Below are 24,083 nucleotides of genomic sequence, written 5' to 3'. Positions count from 1 at the left end.
TTCTGCAGTCGCTGCGGGAAACACTGCAGGTGCCCTTCCCACGCGTGCAGAGGCACACGCGTGCACACACGTGTTTGTGGGCACAGACACACGGGCATGTGTAGATACGCACATACGTGCGCAGGCACACCTGCGTGCACACCTATGCACACACACCTGCACACACGCACACTAACGTGCTCACAGGTGTGCACACACAGGCACACACATGCACGCTAGCGTGCTCACACTCTCGTGTATGCACACACATAGAATCATAGAATCACCGGGTTGGAAAGGACCTCTTGGATCATTGAGTCCAACCATTCCTGTCTGACACTAAACCATGTCCCTGAGCACCTCCTCTGCCCGTCTTCGAAACCCCTCCAGGGATGGTGACTCCCCCCTCCCTGGGCAGCCTCTGGAGCGCCCCATGACCCTCGCTGTGAAAGTCTTTTCCTGATATCCAGTCTGACCCTCCCCTGGTGCAGCTTGAGACCATTCCCCCTTGTCCTGTCCTCTGTCACGGGAGGGGAAGGAGAGGAAGGAGACCTGAAGATGGGAGTGGATGGAGACCATCAAGCCATGGAGTTGGATAAGTGGGATGGCCTTGAAGGGAACAAGGCTTGGGGGCAAGATGGGGAAGGAGCCAGCGGGCTGGCAGACCCGGAGGAGATGGAGGGTCAACAGGGATGGGGAGAGGGAGAGGGGTAGGGAAAGGGATGAAGACGGGGATGAAGATGCTGATATGGAATGGGAATGGGGATTGGGATGGGGATAGCAATAGGGATAGGGACGGGGAATGGGGATGGGGATAGGGATAGGGATAGGGATAGGGATAGGGAATAGGATAGAGATAGGGAATGGGATGGGGATACGGGTGGGGATGGGGATAGAGATAGGGAATGGAGATAGGGGTAGGGATGGGGTGGGAATGGAGATAGGGATGGGGATGGGGTAGGGAGAGGGATAAAGATGGAGATGATGATGACGATAGGGATAGGTATAGGTATAGGGAATAGGGATAGGGGTAGGGATGGGGATGGGGTGGGGATGGGGATAGGGATGGGGATGAGGATGGGGATGGGGTAGGGAGAGGGATAAGGATGGAGATGATGATGACAATAGGGCTAGGGGTAGGGCTAGGGCTAGGGATGAGGATGTGGACAGGGGTAGGGAGAGGGATAAGTATGGAGATGATGATGATGATGATGATGACGATAGGGATAGGGATAGTGATAGGAATAGGAACATGGGATGGGGATGGGAACAGAGATGGGGACGGGGATGAGGATGGGGATGGAGGGGCCGCCACCCTCGCCCTTTCCTGCACTTGAGCCGCTGCCGTGCTCAGAGGCGGGGGAGGCCGGAGCCGAGGGGGGCACAGGGGGCACAGAGGGCACAGCGGGGCCGGTGCAGCAGCCACGGACCCCCGCCCTCCCCGCTGCGGGCACTCAGTCCTCCCGGCCGGCAGGGGGCGCAGCGCGGCGCGGTCGCTCTAGGCGGGTCGGGTGGCACTCTGTGGCGCGGGGTAGTCGCTCTAGGGGTTGCGGACGGCCCTCTGTGGCGCGGGCGGTCCTCGGCGGCACAAGATGGCGGAGGAGGGAGCGGTGTGCAGCTTCGTTTTCAAGAAGCGGGGCCTGGCGGCGGGCAGGGGCCGGCGCAAGCGGCCCAGCAGCGACCAGGAGCGGGGTGAGGGCTCGGCGGGGGCTCACGGAGGGCGCTGAGGGGGCGGCGGGACGTTGCGGCCCCGCGGGGAGGCCAGGAGGGACCCGGGGGGAGGCAGTCCCGCCGCGGCCCCCAGCCCCGACCCCGGGCCGCAGAGCCTGAGCTTGAGCCGCGGTCCCTCCGCCCCCCGCGGGGCTTTTCCCCTCGATAGGAGGAGGAGTTCCTGTTGCAAAAAGTGGAATGTTGTGATTGAAGTTAAAGTGGAGCTCAGTTTCATCTAAGGAATTGTATTTTCTTAAAGTTAGAATGGCCCTCTGACAGCATGGTTTCTTTCTCTGATAGCATATTTTCTTTTAGACATTTTTCCCAGACGCTATTAATTCTTTGGACACGATAACGTCTTGTTATGATGATCTGTGCTGAACAGATGTCTCTTCTGTAACCACCTCTGTTTGCAGTCCCTCCCTTTCTCAAAGGCAAGATCAGACAGAGCTGGCTCCAAAGCTCCAAATTAGCAAGAGTTTTGACTGTTGTGAAGTTTATAATGATACGAGCGGTACTTCCTGTTGCAAAAAGTGGAATATTTTGATTTAAGCTAAAGCAGAGCTCAGTTTCATCTAACTAATGGTATTTTTTGAAAGTTAGAATGTCCCTCTGATAGCATGGTTTCTTTTAGACAGTGTATTTCCCAGACACTGTTCATTCTTTGGAGCTGATAACACCTCGTGTCCAGGATGATCCGAGCTGAGCAGAGGTGTCTTTTTCTGTAATCACCTCTTTTTCCCTGTTTACGATGCAAGGTCAGGCAGAGCTGGCTCCAAAGCTCCAGATTAGCAAGAGTTTTGACTGTTGTGAAGTTCATAATAACATTAAAATTAGACCTTGGAAAGTAATATAAAATGCATAAGATTTCTGGGAAAATTTATACACATGCATGTAAGTAGGAAATCCATTCTGTAACAGCTTTTGTCGCGCTGCAGATGGTTGATGGAGATCAATCCCTTGTGTTGCCCAGGCCTAGTAAAGGATGTTTGCTTTCTGAAACTCCAAATCTTAGAGAGTTTATTTGCTGGCATTTTTTTATCTCGCCCTCAGAGAGCAGTGGTGAGGAGGGCAGCACGGTGGTGCGGAAGGAGCGGCGGCGGGAGATTCCCAACCCCATGATCCAGAAGGTGAGGGAGCCACAGCACCATCTGAGCTGCGTCTGCGTTGCTGTGCCGAGCTTCAGCCAGACGCAGTGTTGGAACTTTCCATCCTTCATAGCTGCTGTCTTCTTGCTCTTCAGACCAGGAGGTGCACAAAGGAGAAGCCCGCGTACGCGCTGAGCAGCAGCGATGATGAGGATCCATCAAAGGAGATCGGAGTCACTTACAAATCAACAAGGTCGGCGGTAAGGATGGGGCAGTGGATGGTGTGAGCTGAGGTGGGACTGGCAGATCCCGCACTTGGTACAGAGAATTTGTCTCTGCAAATGTGGAATCAGCCATTCATAGAATCACAGAGCGGTTTCACTTGGTAGGGACCTCAAAGTCCATCCAGTTCTAATCTCCCACTGGATCTGATTGCTTAAAGCCTTGTACACATCCAGGGGTGGGGCAGCCTCGGCCAGGGCCTCCTCATCCTCACAGAAGAACATTTCTTCCTAAGAGCTCATCTCAGTCTCCCCTCTTTCAGCTTCAAAACATTCCCCCTCGTCCTATCCCTGCACTCCCTGACCAAGAGCCCCTCCTCAGCTTTCCTGGAGCCCCTTTCAGTACTGGAAGCTGCTCTAAAGCCTCCCCAGAACCTTCTCTTCTCCAAGCTGAACAACCCCAACTCTCAGTCTCTCCTTTTTTATCTGTAGATGCAGCTCCTTGTCCCCTCAAGCACCTTATGGTGATTTTATTCTCCTGATACACCCTGTGTTGTCAGGAGGCCATCTAAGGTTGCACTTTCCCTCTTAGAGGTGGGAATTAAAAACCTATGATGCCTCTAGACTTACCCAACTTGGCACAAAATGTTCAGGAGAGGGAGCACTTGATTCAGGTTTGCCCTACTGCTGGGTTATTGTTTTCACTGTTAGACCATCTTCCTTCACAAGGTGGTATAACAGTGCTTCTGTCTTAATCCATGTTGCTAATGATGTGGAAAGAGCCATAGAGAGAGGACACTTTTATTGGGATGGTGGGTGGGGGGTCCACAGTGTCCTGTTAACATCTGGAGTGGAGAGAAATCAGCTGTGGAGGTTTGGGCACAGCTCAGATTCCTCTTCCCACTAGATTTTTCTCTTAACTTACCTCTTGATCCAGTGATATTTCACCCATTAGTAGGAGCCTGGGCAGGATATAAGTAGGATTAAGAGCAGGTATCGACGTGTGTTCCTCTTCAGACCTATTTCTTTATTGTCTGTGCCTCTGCATAAAATAGGAATAATCCCCAATTGTCCCCAGTCACACTTGCAAGGTCAGACCAAGGTCTCCTTGTCACATTAGAGATTAATGTGGATATATCCTTGTGCTTTAATTACCCACCATTTTGGCTGCTGCCAAGGGGGGCAGCATGTTGTTAGCCCTGCTTGCTGTAGGGGAATGGGAGGGGAGCAGGAGGACCTGACAGCTTTGAGGCTCCAGAGCTTTTGGCGCCTAAGTGGTACTTGGTTTTAATCGAGGCTGCCTGTAATTATTCTTCAGTTTCTTCGCAGCTGTTCCTGAAGATCTGATAAAAATTAGGAATAGGTATCTGCTCCGTCCATTAAAGAGGAATGTAAACCATACCAATGTGTTAAAACGGAATGTAAGCCACCCACAGCTGGGTTAAGAGTTCAGACCCAGCATCCTGTGTGTAGGTGGGATGGTCGTGTGATTGAGGTGTTGGACATGGGAGACCTAAATTCAGCTTCCAGCTAAGCTGAGGCTGAGTGCGAAGGAGTAAAGTAAGGACAAGTGTTTTCTGACTCTGCAGGCTAAAACTTGGGAGCGATAGACAATTGGCACTCTGGCCTCTGCAAGCACTAGGCTGGATCCGGCCAGTGAGGGATTCTCCCTGACAGGTGCTAAGGGATGGTGGAAACTGGTGGAAGGGAAAGCTGGCCCTGTCTGGTACTTGCTCTGTGACCAGCCCTTCAGGTAGCCAAGGAGCTCTCTTTGTCTTGTGCAGGTTTTCTTTTTGCTGTTGTCACAAATTCTTCTTGCATTTCAGAAACCTGTTGGCCCAGAAGACATGGGAGCCACAGCAGTGTATGAACTGGACACAGAGAAGGAGAAAGATGCCCAGGCCATCTTCGAGCGCAGTCAGAAAATTCAGGAGGTGAGTCAGCTGTGCTCTGTCAGAGCTAGCATGCTGCAGCAGTAGTACGTGTGCTTCATCCCTTTCTGCACACTGAAGAAGAGTTTGAGTCTCTTCTTCCCTGGAAATTGAGAAGCCAAGAGCATAACCCTTACGAATAGGGCAATTTTCTGGCTTTATTGGCATCTTGGTATTAAGGAAGGAAAGCAGAGCTCAGAAGGGAGTCTGCTGTCAGAGTAGTTAAAGCTAATGTGTGTCATGAAGCTTTCCTGATCCTTAATCACCTTCTTTTTGCTGCCCTAGGAGCTGAGAGGAAAGGAAGATGATAAAATTTACCGTGGTATTAACAACTACCAGAAATATGTGAAACCGAAGGACACGTCAATGGGAAATGCCTCTTCAGGAATGGTCAGGTAGGTTGGGATGAGCCTCAGATGACTGGGACCACAGAGGAGCTCAGGCACCATCCCCAAAGGCATCTGTTGGGGACTTGAACTTTGCTGTTCCTGCTGCTTCTTTCTGTCTAATGAGTCTGGTGTCTGGTTCTGACCAGGCCCCCAGGGGCCTTCTCCACTGCAGCTGCGCAGCCGGCCTGAGCCTTCTCCCACCCTTTCAGAAAAGGACCCATCCGTGCTCCAGAGCACTTGCGGGCCACGGTGCGATGGGACTACCAGCCCGACATCTGTAAGGACTACAAAGAAACTGGGTTCTGTGGCTTTGGAGGTGAGTGAATCTTGCCTGCAGCAGAGCACGTGCCACACCAGGCCTGCAGAGGGGTCTGGTTCAGCTTGTGATCCCATATTTGTGGCGCTAAGGTGTGCGCTTACTCATTTACAGGCACTTGTTTGCAGAGCTGGTGTGAAACACTGTGCCAGAGTTGTTTGATGTGACGTCCTTGTCATTTGTGTCAGCCCTTCTGAAAGCTGGTGGCCTCTAATCAGGGCTTGTAAGAGTCCCAGGAGGGACCCCGGGATGTTCCAGTGACCCACATTCCCAGAAGTATTCTGGCTGCAGAGGGCACATGAGGGATGGGATTTCGTGTTCCTTATCCCACTTCCCATGTGTGTAAATGCTGGAAGTGTTGCTGTGGCACACGGAGCGTGATCCTCACAGCCTGTCAGCTCTGAGAGGGATCCTGTGCCTGCTCCAAGACTTTGGCACTGCCCTGGAGCACAAAAGAAAGCTAGAAAGCAGTCAGGTTTCACCTGCCCCTGAATGAGATGTCCTGAACACCAAACCCCGCACAGCCTGGCTGTTAATTCCTCATCCTTTGTGCTGCTCAGACAGCTGCAAGTTCCTCCACGACCGCTCGGACTACAAACACGGCTGGCAGATCGAACGGGAACTGGATGAAGGCCGGTACGGAGTGAATGGTACGGCACCACACCTCTGCTCTCCCTCTTCCTGGTCTAGTTGGGGAGGGGGCTTTTATCACGCTGTAAATGTGACTTACAGATTTTGGGTTACTAAGAATACAATGGGTTCTTGGCTGTCTCAGACTGCCAAGGCCATGGGTTGAATTAGTATTAGAAAGGACTCGTTATTCCAAAGCTGTGGAACTCCCTGCTGCAGGTAACTGTAGCACCAGTAAGAGCTGAGCAAATCTGCTGCTTTCAGATAACCTCTGGCTGCCACCAGAGGGAATTATTTCCTCTGGCTCTCTGTAAAAGGATAGCGCTGCTGTTGTTTGGGTCTCAGCTGCGAGCTGTGTGGAGCTGGGGAGACGTGACCGTCTCCTGCCCAGGAGCTGGGATGCTCCCATGCTATGTCACGTCATTATTTCTCGCACGCAGTGTCTGTATCTGCAGCCCAAGGCTCATGAGTGTTGCTCACGAACCACTGTGCAATTGAGGGGAAGACAGCAGTTGCCTTTCAGTTGAAGCCAAAGAGTTTGGTGGCAGCTGGAAGAAAACCTCAATATTGGGGGCTGGAGGCTGTCTCTATAGCAGTGAGGAGGTGGGGGGGGAAGGAATTCACTCTTGTGAGATGAGCAACAAGCACGCTGGTTCATTAGACCTAATTATATCTCAGTCCCACATGTGTTACTGACATCAGCAACACCCAGATGCCAGAGCAGACTCAGTCCCACCTACTGTGCTTTCTCTGTATTTAATATCTCATGCCCGACGCATGGGCTGGTCTGGCTGCCTCTGCTCTTGCTCCAGTCAGGTTACCTTTCTCTTTTGCAGATGAGGAAAACTATGAGGTGAGCAGTGATGAGGAGGATATGCCTTTCAAATGCTTCATCTGCAGAAGTTCCTTCAAGAACCCTGTGGTCACCAAGTAGGTGGTGGTTTTGGCATGAGGAGCCAAGTGTCTGCTGTCGATCCTGTTCAGTTATTCACCCACAGGCGGGTGGGTGGAACCTTCTTCTTGTCCGCTGTGGCTCTCTGGTGGGTGGGGAAATCTTCTGCTAACCAGACAATCTCAAAGCTGCCTCTGGAGCATCTCCTTGGAAGAGATTTCAAGGCTTTGTTCTTTGTTGTCCAAGCATCTTTTCTATATCCGTAGATGCTGTCTCATTACATCACCTTTCCCTTTAACCTTGAGATTTTGTTTTCATGCCTTTATTCCTCCCGGACACTGACTGACACGCTGCATGGTGTGAGCACGGCAGCAGGAGGGTGGGGAAGCTGAGAGCTTGGCAAGGCTGAGGGGCAGCTTGGACATCATGCCTGGCCAGCCTGCTCTCATGCTGCTCACCTGCTGTCTGGAAGCACTCCCAATGGCTTTGCCATCACAACAGCAAAGGAATGATGAAACACCTTTCATGGGGAGAGTGATGCAGAGGAAGCTCTGTGTGCAGCTCCCTTTTGCATCCCCGGGGGAGCAGCAGTCAATGATTCTGAATTCCTGGACGCAGCGACTGTGTCTGATGACTTGCAGTGGCCTCTGTGTCTCCATACAGGTGTAGGCACTACTTCTGTGAGAGTTGTGCCCTCCAACACTATCGCAAATCCCAGCGCTGCTACGTCTGCGACAAGCAAACCAATGGAGTCTTCAACCCAGCAAAAGGTACCGGGCACTTGTGGGAGAGAGAGCTTCCAGCGGGAGCATCCGGAGCGGCAAAGGCACCGGCTCCTGGTGAACCTTCTTGGTGTTGGGCCTGGCCCTGAGCTGGAACTCACAGTTCTTGGTTGCTGGCAGAGCTTCCTTTAGTGCCAGGCGATACTCGTGGCCTGGTGGTTCCTTAGGTGCAAAACGAGCGTCTTAGGTTGCCAAAATGGGGAACGTGGGGAGTCGGGTGAGGGTAGGGAAGGTGTGCCATGGGAGCCCATGTTCCTTTCACTGGCTCAGCTTGCCAAGGGAAACAGTGGCTGTGCCCTCCCTGGAGGGGTTCAAGGCCAGGTTGGATGGGGCTTGGAGCAACCGGATCCAGTGGGAGGTGTCCCTGCCCATGGCAGAGGGTGGAACTGGATGGGCTTTGAGGTCCCTTCCAACTCAAACCATTCCATGATTTTCTGATGCCCTGGACTCAGCAAACAGTGGTTGCCCCTCACTAAGCCTTTGTGTAGGCAAGGGATTCTTAGTAGCTGCCCTGGTTCTTGTGGAGATGAGCGTTTCCAGGACGTGGGCACCTGGCTTTGGTGCGGGGCAGCCCCTGCAGCCTCATCCTGCCTGTTCCTGTTTTTCAGAGCTCATGGCAAAACTGGAAAAACACAAAGGGGAGGAGGAGGAGGAAGAGGAGCAGCCGCATTCAGACCACGGAGAGGATCCACAGTAGCAGAGCACCTGGTTTTGTATGTAGCTGAATAAAGCTTTTATGGGGGAACAAACAAGTTCACAGCAGTCGCTTCAGGGCCAGCAGCCTTAGCCAGAGCGTGTGTATCTAACTTGGAGCCACTGAAGTGTGTCCTGTCTGTGTCAGACTCCCTGTTTGTTGCTCTGTGAAGGCACACGCCAGAGCGGGTGAGGCCAGGCTTAAGGGGGGAGCTGTGCCACCACCCGGCTGCCACCAGAGCCCCAGCTAGGCCGTGAGTGCAGCGCCTGGCGATGGAGGGGTTCAGTTACTTCCTAACTCCCAGCTTGGACCAGAGTGCTGCTCTTCCACTCCTGACTTTGCGCTGATCCCACTTGCCTCCTGCGGTTGCATAAGCACAAAGCTATCTCTGAGTTAACTTAAGCCATGATCTTTGAGTGGGGAAAGGCATGAGAAATATTAGCTGGTGTTAAATTCACCTTTCACCCAAAAAATGCAAACTCAGGAAAGCAGGCTGGAGTGCTGCAGTTAGCAGGGATTTATTATAGTGCATTCCCTCCTGTCTTTTCTGCCGGCCTCTTGGTTTCTAGCAGAATTCAAGAGAGGCTTCAAACTTCAGTGGGCAACACTGGTTGGATAGTCCCTTTCCTGCAAGGAAACAGCTGCAGCATCACTAACGCCATCCCGAGGGCTTTGTGCTGTTGTACTGCTTTTTCTTGCTCCCAAGTACCAGCCACGCATACTGTCCAGGCTGTTGGGTGAGGGAGAGGGAGTTTCACAAGCTGTGGGCTTCGTGACGAGCCAGGAAATTAAGATCTACTTCCTGTAATAAAATTAAATCACGAGTCTCGCACTCCCAGAGTGGAAGCAGAGGTGGGTCTGCCCCACCTGTTAACCCGCAGCCCTGCGCTGGGAGCAGGAGTGCGCACTGCTGAAACTGCAGAGCAGTTGTGTGCAGCTTCTTGCTTTTAGCTGAAACAAAGATGGTTTGCAAACACAAAAGCAGCTGCAGCCAGGAGTGCTGCGAGCTGTGAACAGCAACCACCATCTGGGCACGTTCTGCCACTCAGCCCCAGCAGCCTTTTAAGTAAGGAAATGAGTGTAAGCGCACACACAGCCATCCCATGGTGTCATTTGAGATCTGCTCCCATCATTTTGCAGCAACAGCAGCTTAAAAAAAACAACTTCCAAAATATTTTATTTCTTTTTGGCAAAAAAAAAACCAACTAGAGTAACAAACTTCATCTGGGTTTAAGAACAGCTCATGAACACAAGGGCCTGTTGCCAGTACCACTACCCCCATCCACCACACCTCCAGGACTGGGTTCTCTGCTTCATTAAAGAGGAGAAAGACCTCCAGTACCTGTGGTCCTTGGAAGGGTCAAACTAAAAGCCTTAAATATGCTTCCAAAAACCAAATGCCACGGAATGGGAGAGCTGCCACAGCAGCAGGGCAGCTGCCCAGCTGTAAATCCAGAGGAGCCATGGGAGAAGCGAGCTTTTACCTGCCGTTCGTTAGGAAAGGCAAAACAGCAATGGTAATGGAAGGCTTAGGATCAGTTCTGTAAGTGATGCTCAAAGAGGAGATGTGAGCAACAGGATTTCGTATGAAAGTCAACTTGGGTTTTCCTCCATGCCAGGCAAAGTTACTGAAAGCAGCTGCTACAAGCATTACATGCTGTGAAACCGGCCCAGCTAACAGGAGGCTCAGCTGGGGGGGATGGGATAAAAGTAGCCGGTCCATTTCAGGGGCGTACACGCTCACTTTGGGGACCCAGGCAGCTGTGGGAGCAGGGGCTGGAATGCCCAGCCTGCCTGGCATCAAGCAAGAGGAGCTTCTTCCAAAGTTCTCTCCAGAACTGGAAAAGAAGAATCTAGTGCTGTAGAGGAACACCCAATGCAGTGAATGTGTCTGGAACAAAGTCTGGTCACCTCTGATCTCCCATTTTCCATCACAAAGCAGTGACTCCATTTAAGAACACAATCCCAACCTCTAGTTAGCCTGTAATAATAGAACCAGCTCTAAGAGAATGCCCCACACTAAGAGCTGTTCTGCCTCCCCTTAACTCTAAGGCACCCTTAGAAGAGAAAGAACCAAAGAGGGAGGAACGCACAGCCTTCAACTGTGATGTGAGGAAGCCAGTGATTTTTAGAAACACATACTCTATTCAACCCACGCGAGTGATCTACCAGTGCTGAGTGTCAAGCACGGGGGCTCCAGGCACTGCACCATCGGGGATGCTCCACAGTTCCTTGGGGTTGATCCTTTCCCAGCTCCGGTCTGTCCATTTGTTTCCAGGCTACTTCCTAAGTGAAGATGCAGCTGAAGTTCCTTCCCAAGGACCTGTAAACTCTTCTGTAACATTCATCACCTTTTATGAACAGGATCAATGAATTACAATGTCCAGAAAGCTCCTCCAGAACCGGGTATAGTCCCTGTTTTTCTAGAATTCCCAGTCATCCACATCCAGCTGCTCCAGGTTGGACACCAGCCCAAAAATGCCACTGGGGTCCTGGGGACGTGTTCCTTCAAAATTGGTGATTGGGGTGACGGGGCGCAGAAGTTCAGGGAGTGCTTCGGATGCACGGCGCTTGATCTGCACAGAGAAGAGAGAACTCAGCTGCTTCCCCATCACAGATGAGTGAAACAATGTGTAGTTCCAGGCAGACGGGAATAACACAGCATTATCCTCCCTCCCGCTCAGAGACACGCAAGGCTTTGCCACTACATCTCTCGTAACAAGAAAGCACTTTGCGTGCTCCTTCTGAGCAGCCCTTGCGTGCTGTGGTCCCAACGCTCCCCTCAGTGAAGCACCACCAGCTCAGAGCAAGCCCGATAATCACTGCAGGGGGAGGAGAGCCTCTGCCTGCTCCCACACCAGGGCTGGAGCTCGCCAGCCTGACACAGAGCTGTCTGCAATGCAGAAGCCACCTCAGTTTGGTCTCAGGACCAGGTTAGGATGGCCTTGACCCAATGCTTAGTACTGTGGGTGAAAAAATTCTGGCACATGGGACCAGTAGATTTACATACATCCTCTATTCAGATAAGGAAGAGAGAAATTGAGGATCCGGGGAGACCTTAGAGCAGAACAGGGGGAACAGTTTTAAGTTGACAGAAGGGAGGTTTATATAGGATCTTAGGAAGAAATGTTTTCCTGTCATCTGATCGCATTCTGGGCTGTGTGGCATCTTGGATCCTAAAGGATAGAGGTTAAGGCAGAAACAGGCAGTGCAGCTCCAAAAGAATGATCTTTTGAAAGATGTAACCTGTGAATGTGATTTTTGGTGGCTTTTTTTTTTGACACTATTTCTATTTGAGACCCCATGGGGAGTCTTGTGTCCAGTTCCGGAATCCTCAACATAAGAAGGAGGTGGAACTGTTGGAACGGGTCCAGAGGAGGCCATGGAGATGATTTGAGGGCTGGAGCCCCTCTGATGTGAGACAGGCTGAGAGAGTTGAAGTTGTTCAGCCTGGAGAGAAGGCTCCGAGGAGACCTTAGAGCAGCTTCCAGGACTGAAAGGGGCTCCAGGAATCCTGGGAAGGGGCTTTTTTTACAAGGGCCTGGAGCAACAGGATGAGGGGGGATGGCTTTAAATTGGAGGGGAGAAGATTGAGATTGGACATTGGGAAGAAATTATTCACGATAAGGGTGGGGAGGCCCTGGCCCAGGTTGCCCAGAGCAGTGGTGGCTGCCCCATCCCTGGAGGTGTTCAAGGCCAGGTTGGATGGGGCTTGGAGCAACCAGATCCACTGGGAGGTGTCCCTGCCCATGGCAGGGGGTGGAACTGGATGGGCTTTAAGGTCCCTTCCAGACCTAACCATTCCATGATTCTATGAGAACATCCCAGGAGAATCTGAGGATCACCGGGCTGCCCTATAATTAGTCAAATTAACTTAATCCTTTCAGATCACAACAAATTCAGCAACTTAACATTCCCACCCGAAGGTTCAGTGACACAGCAAGACAAAAACTACAGGAAAGCCACTATTCTTTATCTGCAGTTTAAACGAGCCCCTTACCTGCTTGAAAAAGGGATGATTAAGCAGAGTGCCTGCACTTGGCCTGTGGAAGGGAGTTAGAATAAAGTAAGCGCACAAGAAAATGCATCAGTGTTTAAAGTCAGCTAGTGGAAAAAAGGAAATGCCAGGGTCCTTCCTGCCTCTCTCATTTCTCAGCTGCAGGGTTCATTATGTTCACATGATGTTTTATGCAAGCAGTTCAACCTTCTGCCCAAGTTACCTACTTGTGCACCCCAACAAATGGTCAAAGGGAAGTTTCTGAACCGTGTTCTGTGCTAGGGAAGTTTGTCACAGCTACAGACAGCCTCACGCTCACTGCAGAGGAAAATACACTGCAGAGATGGGAACGAAATTCCCATCGTTATTCTCTGCTGGCCAAAGAGCAGACATTCGTAGTGAAGGCAATTGGGTAAATATAGTCTCATAGGGACCAGAAAAACAAGTTGTTCTCTTCCTGACATGTAAAACCACTCTATCCCCCTAAGGAGGCTGCAAAGCAATTCTTCAGGCTGTCTTACAGACAGTGCTCAAAGTGGTCTTGCCCTACACACCCTGACTGCTCTTCTCAATGTTCAGAGCACGTCCTCACTCCACTATGCTTTTGGAAAGAGAACTTCCAACAATCTCTGCTCTCACTGTTTAATCAGCCCTAGAACAATGCAGGTCTGTGAAAGGCAGCTTCCACCTGGCTTTACCTGAAATCGGGGTTCCGCTGGAGGCACTGCTCCACAAAGTTGTGGAAGTAGGTGGAGAAAGTCCGAAGGTAAGGGTGCAGGGCTGGCTCTCCGTTGGCTGCCCTGACACTGCCAACAGCCATGCCCTCGCCCATCCCATAGTTAGCACTTGAACGGGAGGTCTTCATGGTCAGCTCGTCAGCAGGAATTGTGGTGGTGTCTAGCAGGCAGGGAACAGTTCCATTCAGCTTTTCCAAGAGCATCTAGAAAAGAAGGGAAATGAGCAACATCGAAGCAAATAAGATCAGAGAGTTAAGATTTCCCATTGAGGTACACATGGCACCCTTCTGCCTTGACATCCCAGTGCAGGAAAGCAGTTCCCTGTGCCAGGATGAAGGATGAGAAAGCTTTTAAACCTTACCTGAGTAGAAGGCATGTCTTTAAAGGGTACGTGTCCATTCGCCAGTTCACAGGCTGTTATCCCCACGCTGTAAATATCAGATTTTGCATCATAACCCTGGAGATTCTAGATGAAAAGGAAAATCAAAATTAGCCTGGTGAACTTGGAAGTGATTGCATGGGCAATACTCACAAGCTGATATGCAGAACAGCAAATCCAAATGTTTATTTAACTGGAATCAGCCAGCTCGTAGGGATGGCATCCGCCTCAGGGTAACTCGCACCTAATGTATTGCTTTTTTGCCAGTGGGAGAATTTGTAGAGGTACTGACAAGAAAACTATCTAGTCAAACACATCAAATTCTACCAAATCGCCCTGTGTCCACCACAGATCTGTTTCCTCTAACCTCTCCCCTTCCCCTTCCTCGCATTTGTGCACCTTCCTCTGGAAGAAAAATAAAGACAATGCAACACGGGCTTCTTAGCAATCGCCCCTTTTGACAAGAATACAGGCTTCCCTTTTCTAGGGGTCACTGCTTTCAAGGTAAAAAGGAGATAAAAAAATGATAGAGCTCATCAAAAGATAAAAGTAACCCTGTGGCTTTTGTCTTGTGTTCCACCCTACACCCCCTAAACATGCCACAAGAACGCAAAATTAGAGAGATGCTATATACCGCTAAAAACTAGTTTTATTAAACACACCTGCTGCAAGACTTCAGGGCTGAGCCAAGGCAGGACTTTGATGCTGTATTTGGGAAAGTCATGAACAACTTTGAGTCGCTGCCCGTGGTTGATCATACTCAGATTACTTCGCAGGCCAGAGAGGTACACCTTCCCATCCACAGAAATCAGGATATGGCTGGCTTTAACGCTCCTGAAACAAGTGAAAATAGTTAAAAAACTCTGGCGCCAAAGAAGTTCTGTTCCTTACAGCTCTCCCAGGAAGACTTACTGCACGAGGGCACTGCAAAGGATTTCCAAGACCTTCAAAAAAGAAGGAAAACGGCTCGTGGGTTTGTTCAATACCTGTGCACGTAGCCCATGTGGTGGATGTAGTCAAGTGCTTTCAGCACGCCTTGGAGGATATATGCAATAGCCAGTTCACTCATCCCATCCATAAAATGGGTGCAGATTAAATCTTTTGCAGAACCTAAAAAGAAACAAAACACCTCTTAAACAGTTGGAAAAAAAAACCCCAAGGATACTTCACCTTTGAAATTTCATTTCACAGAACACAATGGATAGACAAAGGTCTTTCCTCTCCACCTACCATAGGCCATGAAAGACGTCACTACCCACAGCTCGTTGTCAGCTATGAAAGTTGCTTTGTATGGCACGATGTTAGGGTGGTTGAAGAGCTTGGAAACATGAAGTTCCCCCTAAAATAAAAAAAAAGATATCTTGATTCAGTTTAATAAATGCAGAAATATGAGTACAGCATTGATAAACACTGCTCTTGCTGTCTGTCCTCTCCTAAATATGCATTATGGTATTAGTGGATTCGTGTTACCTGCAGGAATGTGACCATTTCATTTGTGCAGGCCTCCAAGTTCACTCTTCTGACTGTGACGTACTCCCCTGTGGGTTTATACCTGGCCAGGTTCACAACCATCAAGTCTTCAAAGCCTCTGCCTGAAAGAAGAGGCATTAAAGCTTCAGGAATATTTCCAGAACCACACACTTCTGGAGAACTCCTCCAGTTCTTGACCCTTAAATGATCTTTACGCTCATTTACTGCAATTATTTTTGACCTTGCGAAAACGTAATTGTTCCATGAGATACCACCTTCCTGGGCATGCACTCCATCAAGAGAAATCCTCCTAGCCAGCACTATTATCCAGTCTTTCAAGCTCAGAACTGGAACAGAAATAAAACGATGAGGCCACAGCCCCACCAAGGGCAGGGAGAGATTTTGGGCTGCTTCTGCCGACTTTGTACTTCAGTCCCTTATCATTAACGAACCACACGTCTCTTTCAGTTTAAAGCCTTTAGGATTGTTGTCACATCTTTCAATAAAGTGATTTTAAAATCAAAGAGGACAGGCGTCTCATGTCAAAAATAAGCAATCAAGCAAGAAAAAGCCAATAAATCCACCAAAGTTGTTTTCTTTGCCAAGCAGACTCAAACCCTCCAGCCCACCAGCAGTATTACCTATGATAGTGAGCAACTCGTAACAGCTGCTGTCCGGTAGGAAGTTGCTCATGGTGTCCCTTTTGGGGGAAGAAGCTATCGACTCGGAGCTCGCCTCATTTGTCTGGGGAAAGAAAACAAAGTCAGGTCAAAAGTAATAACATCACACACCAGAAAAAACATCTGCGCCTTATATTATCATACACCTCAAAAAAAAAAAATGAGACAGTACTGAGTATAGAAGAGAGAATTTAATTGCTGTTAAAATAATTTTAAATAGTTATTTATCAATTGAAATCCAGGAGATGCCCCATTTCAGAAGATCCAGATATCTGTGTTTCAAAACATGTAACCGTAAGAGGTAGGTTCTTAATTACCATAAGCTAGAATTTCTTTAGGAATATTTGGATAAAGCCAATTATTATTCCCCAGGACAGCTTAAGCACTGCTTCAGAGTAACTACCTTTCTCCCATTAATTACAGATGGCTGTGCCGCCATCCTGTTGCCTGAGTAAAGGCCAAAGAAAGCGTGTTTATAGCCCTTCTCTGCACTGCGGCAGCCGGTGTTTCTGTCTGATGGCTTCTGGCTTTCAGCTGCTCCTCTGAGCTAAGACCAGCGCAGCTGAAGCTGCTTTAGCTGAGCGGTGGAAGCGATGAACCAACTTAGCCTGAGAGATGAAGATCAGACACATACGAAAAGAGAAGCTCCAAATGAAAGCAAAAACTTAACTGCAAAGCATTAGGGCTTAGAGAAGGAAAATAAAAGACCCCACAGTACACAGGGAAGCAGCACTCACAAGCCTGGCAGCCTTTCTTCTCTACAGCTGACATTAAGCTATCTGCTCTGTTCACATACACATAAATCTTCCCAAGCAGGATTTTGCAGAAGACAAACTCTTCTTGCAAGTCTCATTACACCTTCTAACTCCCTCAGATTTCCAAAGTCACAAGGAGAGCATTCTAATGAGGAACCAAATTTATTTGGTGTCTAAGATCAGATTTAGTTATCTCAAATTTCTAGAACATTAACTCCTCCTGACATTTGGAACTCCAGCTCCTTTTTCCACCTCAGCCTTCATCAACTGCGAATGCCCTTTATCAGACCTTTTCTCATGCTACATGAAGCAGAAAAGGTTCATGAATTTTCCTACAGTGACTGCAACTCTTTTTTTCCATCACTCAAAGATGGAAACAATGCAGTGACAGCTATAAAAAAACAAGGAACTCGCTGTTCTGCACTCAGTCCAGGGTAAAGTTAGTGCCAGATGCACAGATGTGAATTCACTGGGTCCAAAGTATACCTTGGGAGTAAACGAACAGTCATGACTCCCAAGTTCCACCTTTTCACCTTGTAAATGACTGATTCTTTTCAGCTGCCTTAAATCACAGCGCAGACCGTAGCAGAGGCAGTGGCCTTCAACACCTTCTCTCACTCCTGCAAGCAGCCCAGTTGCGCGTGCTGCCCAAAGCACCCACCTTGGGAAGAAGCAGCCCTCCCCAAACAGTTCCAGACCTTCCCTAGAAGCAGCACTGTGCAGGGCCACCAAAAACCATAAATAATACTCTGGAAGAGGGGCCATTTGTGCGCTCACCATCCTGGAAGGATCCTTTCAGAGCTGGAGCCTTGTGGTGGTGAATCTTTGCTATTTTTCTTTCATTTCCCTCCTTTCCTTCTTTTTTCCTCGTCCTCACTGTTCCTACCAAGGGTTTGATAAGCCAATTCTGTTTCTATTCCCAAGATTTTTGCCTGGGAGAATAAATATCTGTTAGATCAATTGGTGTTTTTTTCCCCTTAATCAGCCAGAGGGAGTCCCTAAATTTACAGGAGGGACCCAGGGCTCGTGTCCCAGATCAGGATGCAACACACCTGACTTTGCACAGCACACATTTTCTCTCTCTCTCTGCCTACCTTTAAAAAAGGTACATTTAGGAGTTAAAGGGAAAGGCAAAAGTTAATATTTGTGGACAGCGCTATGGTATAATTTCAGCTCAGACAACTCAGCCCTGTTTCAGGATAGCTAATCCCTGAGATCTCCCCAAATCCTTTATTACAGTCATATCACTACACAGTGCTGTTCCTTGGCTGAGAACAGGCAGCAACTTTTCATCCCCCCGACATCAAACTTCTGTTAAAGACACCCATCAATTCTGATCTCAATTGTATCATTCACTGCTTCTTCCAGCAATTTCCCAGTCCTGTCAACAGCAAGACTGCCAGAAGAGACACACAGGCAGATGGAAACCTCTGAAGCAGAAAGGCACCACCAAGGAAATGAAAGCGGGAGGCTCTGATAAGCAGCGTTATGGAGCAATGACAGTGGTGAAACGCTAAGCAATATGTAAGTGGTTTGCTGTATTAAAGTCCACTCCAGATACAGCATAAGCCAACAAAACAAATGCAGAAGATTAAATGAATTTAATCTTATTAATGGTACAGGCCATTTCAACAGTAATGGAAAAACACTGTAAATTCCCATCTTCCAGTAAATCAGGGTCTTCGCTCACCTCTCTACATGTTAGTGACCAGTAACTGAGAGTCAATGCAAAAGGAGCTCTACCAGGAATTTATCAACATCATACAAGAGTTCTTTTTTTTTTTTTAAATAAAAAAGTTAAACTGAAATGTCATTTATGAATTACTGCGAGAAAGCTCCTTGGTGGTTTCACACAGGACAATTTTTGGTGTATGGGCAAAAGCAGCTGCAAAATGAAGTCACATACGACTCGCTTTATGGCATGACATTCATCAAGAGCTTCTTAGCTTGTTGATCTGATTTTAATTTGAGATAAGTTTATGGAAATTAATTGCTGAAAAGCAACTACTGTTACAAATGCCATAAGAAAATCAGTTATGCAATGCTAGCAAGGATCTGCATCGGCCAAATGGTGTTCATTTGAATTAGGAAGCAGGAATGTCATTTTTGTTCTGCTGCCTTTCTGTCTGTCTCCTCATTCCCTCCTTCATTTTCAGCATGAGCAACAAAAATTTTCCTCCCATCACTCTCCCCAAATTATTTACTGTCTGCTGGTAATACTAAGGTTTTATTTAGATGTAAACATCAAAGTCGGCAATATCACTGCAGAGGTGACCAAACCCCAGGTGAAGACTGTAACAAAGACAAAACAGATGCTAATCTCAATTTGCTTCCAGTCCAGTATATGCAAAACGCCTGGCGATTTAAAAAAAGCTGTGAATTTACTTGAGTTTATATAAAATATTCAAGCAAATCTCATATTTTCAGTTTTGTTTGTGCCCATAAATTACAGACAGGGGCACAAAAATCAATTATAAGTGGCTTTAACTGACAGGGCTATAATGAAATCACATTTAATTTGTGTTTGTAATTAGCTTAAACTAGAGCAACACCTGCGCATGGAAAATGTTTCAGTACTGTGTGGGTAGGTGGGAAATCATTCAGACAAATTCATGGTACGCCGTGTTAATCTATAAGCACTGTTCACCATGAACCAGGCAGTTTGCAATCAGGGCCTGCAGAGCAACGTTTTCAACTGCCGCATCTTGGTTGTACGTTTTTGAGTAGATGTTCCTTGTTTGCAAGTGATTTTAGTTTTTAAGAGGCAAAGCTCTGTAAGCGTGCATGGAATCGGCTCTAAAGATGACCAGACAACAACAGGTAAAGTCAATTCAAATCAAAAATTACTTCATGTCTGGTTTTGATGTTGTGGCCTCTGTTGCGGCTGCTCTACAGGGAAGAGAAAGAAAACCAGAATCGATGTGTTCGACTGGGTTTGAATGACCAAGATCAAATCTTTTAGGCCCATTTTTCACTAACCTCTTCCTTTTATTCTACAAGAGAGCTAAAAGAGCTCAGCATCTCTGATCTAAATCATCTCAATAAACGAGACTCTTGGGCAGTTGGGGGAGAGGGGACAATGACACAAGCACAAATCCAAGTTTTGCCTTTTCACCTCTAGTTTCAAAACCACACACCAAAATTTCCACTCCAGGGTGAAACCTGTTTCCACACTTGTAGAGCTAAATATAGAGATGAAATATATAACTAAGATAAAAAGAAAAATCAAACTTCCACAAGGAATAATCTCCATGCAATGAACCACAGCACCACAGCCTGCAAAAGTCACTTACTTTTCTCCGAGAGTCACCCGGAGGCTGCTCTGGAGTAAAGAAATCAATTGTTCACCACATTGTGTTCAACAGATACCCATTAAAAATATAGTTGGAAAACTGAGCTTTTGGATACTAAATATATACAATATTTTTTTTAGACAAAGACATTTAATTCACATGTATGGTCGCAGCACTAAAAATAATCAAACTATACAACAAGGAGGGAATTTAAAAAGATTCAAATAGTGCTACTGTTCACATATTCAACATAGATGTAAACTGCAAGTTGCTTTTAATTATACTTCCAAACACGTTGAAAAATGACATCTCTACTTTGCTTAAATACAGAAGAAACTATCTAAAGTTTATTTCAAGTACTGAAAATTCTTCCACTCCACCTGGAAGTTCAGGATTGAGATATCTTTCCTATCTCTGATTGCTTTCTATGTCACTGATCGGGAATTCTGCATCCTAGTGGGCAACTTTGTTCGTTACGCACGAAGCCAAACAAACCCATCAGCTCTCCTGCAGGTACGCTGGGAAAACTATCATCAGATTCAAAATCCATTTTTACTTGAAACACTAGAATTAAACTTCCCAAACCCCAAATCTATCTTTTGCATAGGAAATAAAAGTTGTGTTATGAAATACAGAACACAGGGTCTGAAAACAGAACTGCAAGAAACCGGTTTCCAACTATTTGATAGATCTTGGACACTTTCATGTTAACTTTACAGGGCTGGCCAGCTTGAATAACCAGATCTGGTGCTACAACCAGATTGATTCATCACTTTTACAGTTAAGATACATATTTACAACCAAATTAACAGACCTTGAGGCTAAAGTAAAACATTTCTAGCAGTGTCATCTAACAAGAGGAAAACTTACCTCCAAAAAGTTCGAACTCTCTTAAGCCCTCAACAATGAACTTTTCAGACACCCACCGCTGAAAGGAAAAATAATCCTCCAGATAATTAGTTTTTCCATCTAGAGACAAGCTTCTTTTTCCCCTTCCCCCACAAAACCCCTGAGAATCCTAATGCCTCAAAGCTTTCTTCTGCAATATTGGAGTTACATCCTTATGTTGGACACAAATATTCTCTTCCTGTGCCACTAGGATGGCACGCACCCATGCAGAGGTGCTCTGGCTTTTCCCGGCCAGCATGCACTTGCAATAACATTAACATAATTTTTGGTCACTCAAACAAGAACCTTTGTACATGCACATACAGCAAAAATAATAAGCATGCTACAACTCCCTTATATAGAAAATAAAAGTTATTTGTTAGGGTTTAATAGGCATAAAAATAGTTTCAGCTATTTATAATGAGGCGATGTCTTAGAGAACTTAAATATTTTGGCTCTTTATCCATTGGTTGAATGCAAAATTAGAAACATAAGTAATTTAAAGCTGTTCTTGTCTTCCAGAATTCATGTTTAAGTTCAGAGCAAGTAGTAGGTTGTGCAAAGAAATGTTTCCACCGCTCTATTCAACTCTGTGATTCAAAGAAAAATATATATATATACACACACACACATAACGGGTGATATAACATGCAATTTTAGGCTTGCAGAGTGTTAGTTGTGGAGTTAACGTTAAATAAACAATCATAAAGACTCCCATGTTAGAACCTGTCTACTTGGTAAAAAAACTGAAGAAACAGTTTAGAATCATAGAACAATTAAGAGTTGGAAGGGACCTTAAAGATCATCTTGTTCCAACGCCCCTGCCACAGGCATGGACATCCCACTAAACCAGGCTGCCCAAGCCCTGATTTAGTTTTTTTGTGGAAGGGAAGCCAGTCCTGGGAAGCACCAACTCATCTTTAGGTGACAATGACTCAGAACTCACATGTAATGTTTTTCTCGCGTGAAACATCCTCACTTAAGGATTAAACAAAACCTCTGTGTTCAGTTTCCCAAGGTGGGTTTGTAAAACCACACAAGAGGCGGTGGACATGGGTGAGGAATAGATCTCCTGAAGAAAGGCAGGAGATAATTGGCATAGCTTCCATTTTCATTAATCACAAAACTGTGCTGGGCCCCTGGCCGTGCACACAGTGGGGCACGGGGAGTGAAGGCTGCAGCGAGGCTTATTTAATGACTCCTTGCCCAGGGATTCCAGCACGATTCTACGGTGCTTCCAAGAGAGCGGCCCCACCACAGAGCCCCGCACAAGCTACCGCACGCAGAAAGGGGTGAAGGCGTTCAACACTCACCCTAATCCGCTCGGGTTTACTTACAAGGAAAGACATGGGACCCGCAATTGTGTGGCACAGGCGGTTTATGAAAGGACAGGCAACCTGCAGGCACAAGAGGAGGTCAGACCTCCCGCTTTCCCCAAACTGGCAGCTCCAGGCCCCTCCTGGTCCCCTCTGGGCACCTCACCGCCTCCCCACAAGGTCGGCAGCCCCAAGCCCATCACTGCTGCCCACCAGGGCCACTCACCCAATCAGGGAATGGTTTGGGTTGGAAGGGACTTAAAGCCATCCAGTTCCAACCCCCTGCCATGGGCAGAGACACCTCCCACTGGCTCTGGGTCCCCAAACTCCAAACACATCACACTGTAATTTCTCATAAGCAATGGAACCCAAGTTCCTCATCCTCTCATCAAGTTGGTTAAACCAGATTGTGTCGAGGTGATTTATCTTTCCTGGTAACCCCCTTCACTTGTGTGCTGCCCTCTCAGGATTGGTTGTTTTTAGTGCTCTGTGTGTTTGAATCATAAAATCATGGAATGGTTCGGGTTGGAAGGGATCTTAAAGCCCATCCAGTTCCACCCCCTGCCATGGGCAGGGACACCTCGCACTGGATCAGGGGCTCCAAGCCCCATCCAACCTGGCCTGGAACCCCTCCAGGGATGGGGCAGCCACCACCGCTCTGGGCAACCTCAGGGCCTCCCCATCCTCAGCGTGAAGAATTTCTTCCTAATAACTGATCTAAATCTTCCCCCTTCCAATTTAAAGCCGTTCCCCCTCATCCCATCACTCCAGGCCCGTGCAAAGAGCCCCTCCCCAGCTTTCCCGGAGCCCCTTTCCGCACTGGAAGCTGCTCTGAGGTCTCCCCGCAGCCTTCTCCTCTCCAGGCCGAACCACCCCCGCTCTCTCACCTCAGTCTCCCCTCCCCAGCCCCTCACCCGCCCTCCGGGCCCTCAGGCCTCTCACCGCTCACCTCCGCTCAACGCCGTGCGTTATGACGTCAGCGCGTCGCCACGTGACCCGGGCGCTCACGTGACGTCAGCGCCGGCGGGAAGCGGCCCGGGCGACGGTTCCGCGCGCGCTGCGACCGCGGAGCGAAGCGTCCGCCTCCCGCGGCGGCCTGAGAGGGGCCGGGGCTGTGCCGAGCGCTAGGAACGGCTTCCCTGTGCGGGAGGGGAGGCCCTGCGACAGGCTGCCCAGAGCAGTGGTGGCTGCCCCATCCCTGGAGGGGTTCCAGGCCAGGTTGGATGGGGCTTGGAGCAACCGCATCCAGTGGGAGGTGTCCCTGCCCACGGCAGGGGGTGGGACTGGGTGGGCTTTGAGGTCCCTTCCAACCCAACCCATTCTATGAAACGCAAATCCAGGCTGGGTGGAGAAGAGAATCGTAGAATCAGGTTGGAAAAGACCTCTTGGATCAGAGTCCAACCATTCCTTTCTGACACTAAACCATGTCCCTGAGCATCGCACCCGCCTGGCTTTGAAACCCCTCCAGGGATGGGGACTCCTCCCCTCCCTGGGCAGCCTCTGGAGCGCCCCATGACCCTTGCTGTGAAAATCTTTTCCTGATATCCAGTCTGACCCTCCCCTGGCACAGCTTGAGGCCATTCCCCCTTGTCCTGTCCTCTGTCACTTGGGAAAAGAGCCCAGCTCCCTCCTCTCCACAACCTCCTTTCAGGGAGTTGTAGAGAGCAATAAGGTCTCCCCTCAGCCTCCTCCAGGATAAACAACTCCAGGTCCCTCAGCAGCCCCTGGAAAATGGATTAGGACCAGCCCTGAAGAGAGGGACTTGTGGTGAGGGGGGGAGAAGCTCAGCGTGAGCTGACAATGGATGCTCACAGCCCTGAAACCAACCCTGTCCTGGGCTGCATCCAGAGCAGTGGGACCAGCAGGGGGGGAAGGGGATCCTGCCTCTCTGCTCCACTCTCACCTGGAGACCTGCATTCGGCTCTAGAGTCCTCAG

General features: G+C 48.6%; 2 protein-coding genes across 6 annotated transcripts; one reads left to right on the top strand and one right to left on the bottom strand.

Annotated features, from left to right (window-relative positions):
- The first annotated feature begins 1,515 nt into the window (after positions 1-1,515).
- On the top strand, positions 1,516-18,433 carry RNF113A (ring finger protein 113A). The gene is made up of 11 exons (XM_054088113.1): positions 1,516-1,671; positions 2,743-2,819; positions 2,933-3,037; positions 4,825-4,932; positions 5,215-5,324; positions 5,528-5,634; positions 6,195-6,284; positions 7,101-7,194; positions 7,820-7,926; positions 8,547-8,651; positions 18,019-18,433. Exons 1-10 carry the CDS (start codon positions 1,572-1,574, stop codon positions 8,633-8,635), a joined length of 987 nt encoding a protein of 328 aa, XP_053944088.1. The 5' UTR covers positions 1,516-1,571; the 3' UTR covers positions 8,636-8,651; positions 18,019-18,433.
- STRADA (STE20 related adaptor alpha) lies at positions 9,783-23,139 on the bottom strand. 5 transcript variants are annotated; one of them, XM_054088107.1, is made up of 13 exons: positions 23,097-23,139; positions 22,145-22,228; positions 20,814-20,871; positions 19,944-19,972; positions 15,857-15,959; positions 15,216-15,337; positions 14,976-15,084; positions 14,732-14,855; positions 14,408-14,579; positions 13,728-13,832; positions 13,328-13,569; positions 12,633-12,675; positions 9,783-11,208 (listed from the first exon to the last, which is right to left on the bottom strand). In XM_054088107.1, exons 2-13 carry the CDS (start codon positions 22,178-22,180, stop codon positions 11,056-11,058), a joined length of 1,296 nt encoding a protein of 431 aa, XP_053944082.1. In that variant the 5' UTR covers positions 22,181-22,228; positions 23,097-23,139; the 3' UTR covers positions 9,783-11,055. The 5 variants fall into 5 exon arrangements, with proteins under 5 accessions (XP_053944082.1, XP_053944084.1, XP_053944086.1 ...); XM_054088109.1 differs by having other exon boundaries at positions 22,169-22,228; positions 23,097-23,118; XM_054088111.1 differs by lacking the exon at positions 19,944-19,972 and having other exon boundaries at positions 22,169-22,228; positions 23,097-23,118.
- Between the last annotated feature and the right edge of the window lie 944 nt (positions 23,140-24,083).

The sequence above is a fragment of the Cuculus canorus genome, chromosome 25, assembly GCF_017976375.1.
Source record: "Cuculus canorus isolate bCucCan1 chromosome 25, bCucCan1.pri, whole genome shotgun sequence".
NCBI lineage: Eukaryota > Metazoa > Chordata > Aves > Cuculiformes > Cuculidae > Cuculus > Cuculus canorus.
Note: the sequence above shows the minus strand (reverse complement) of the source record. Positions and strands in the feature narration are given on the sequence as shown.

Bases quoted from the DNA above. Each gene is read 5' to 3' on its own strand.
- RNF113A (XM_054088113.1), top strand. From the start codon at position 1,572: ATGGCGGAGGAGGGAGCGGTGTGCAGCTTCGTTTTCAAGAAGCGGGGC. The intron at 5,325-5,527 runs GTAGGTTGGGAT...CCACCCTTTCAG, and splicing joins GCCTCTTCAGGAATGGTCAG to AAAAGGACCCATCCGTGCTC. The intron at 7,195-7,819 runs GTAGGTGGTGGT...GTCTCCATACAG, and splicing joins AAGAACCCTGTGGTCACCAA to GTGTAGGCACTACTTCTGTG.
- STRADA (XM_054088107.1), bottom strand. From the start codon at position 22,180: ATGTCTTTCCTTGTAAGTAAACCCGAGCGGATTAGG. The intron at 15,960-19,943 runs GTAAGTGACTTT...TTCTTTCCCCAG, and splicing joins CGGGTGACTCTCGGAGAAAA to ACAAATGAGGCGAGCTCCGA. The intron at 14,580-14,731 runs GTATTGAACAAA...CACTTGTTTCAG, and splicing joins CACATGGGCTACGTGCACAG to GAGCGTTAAAGCCAGCCATA.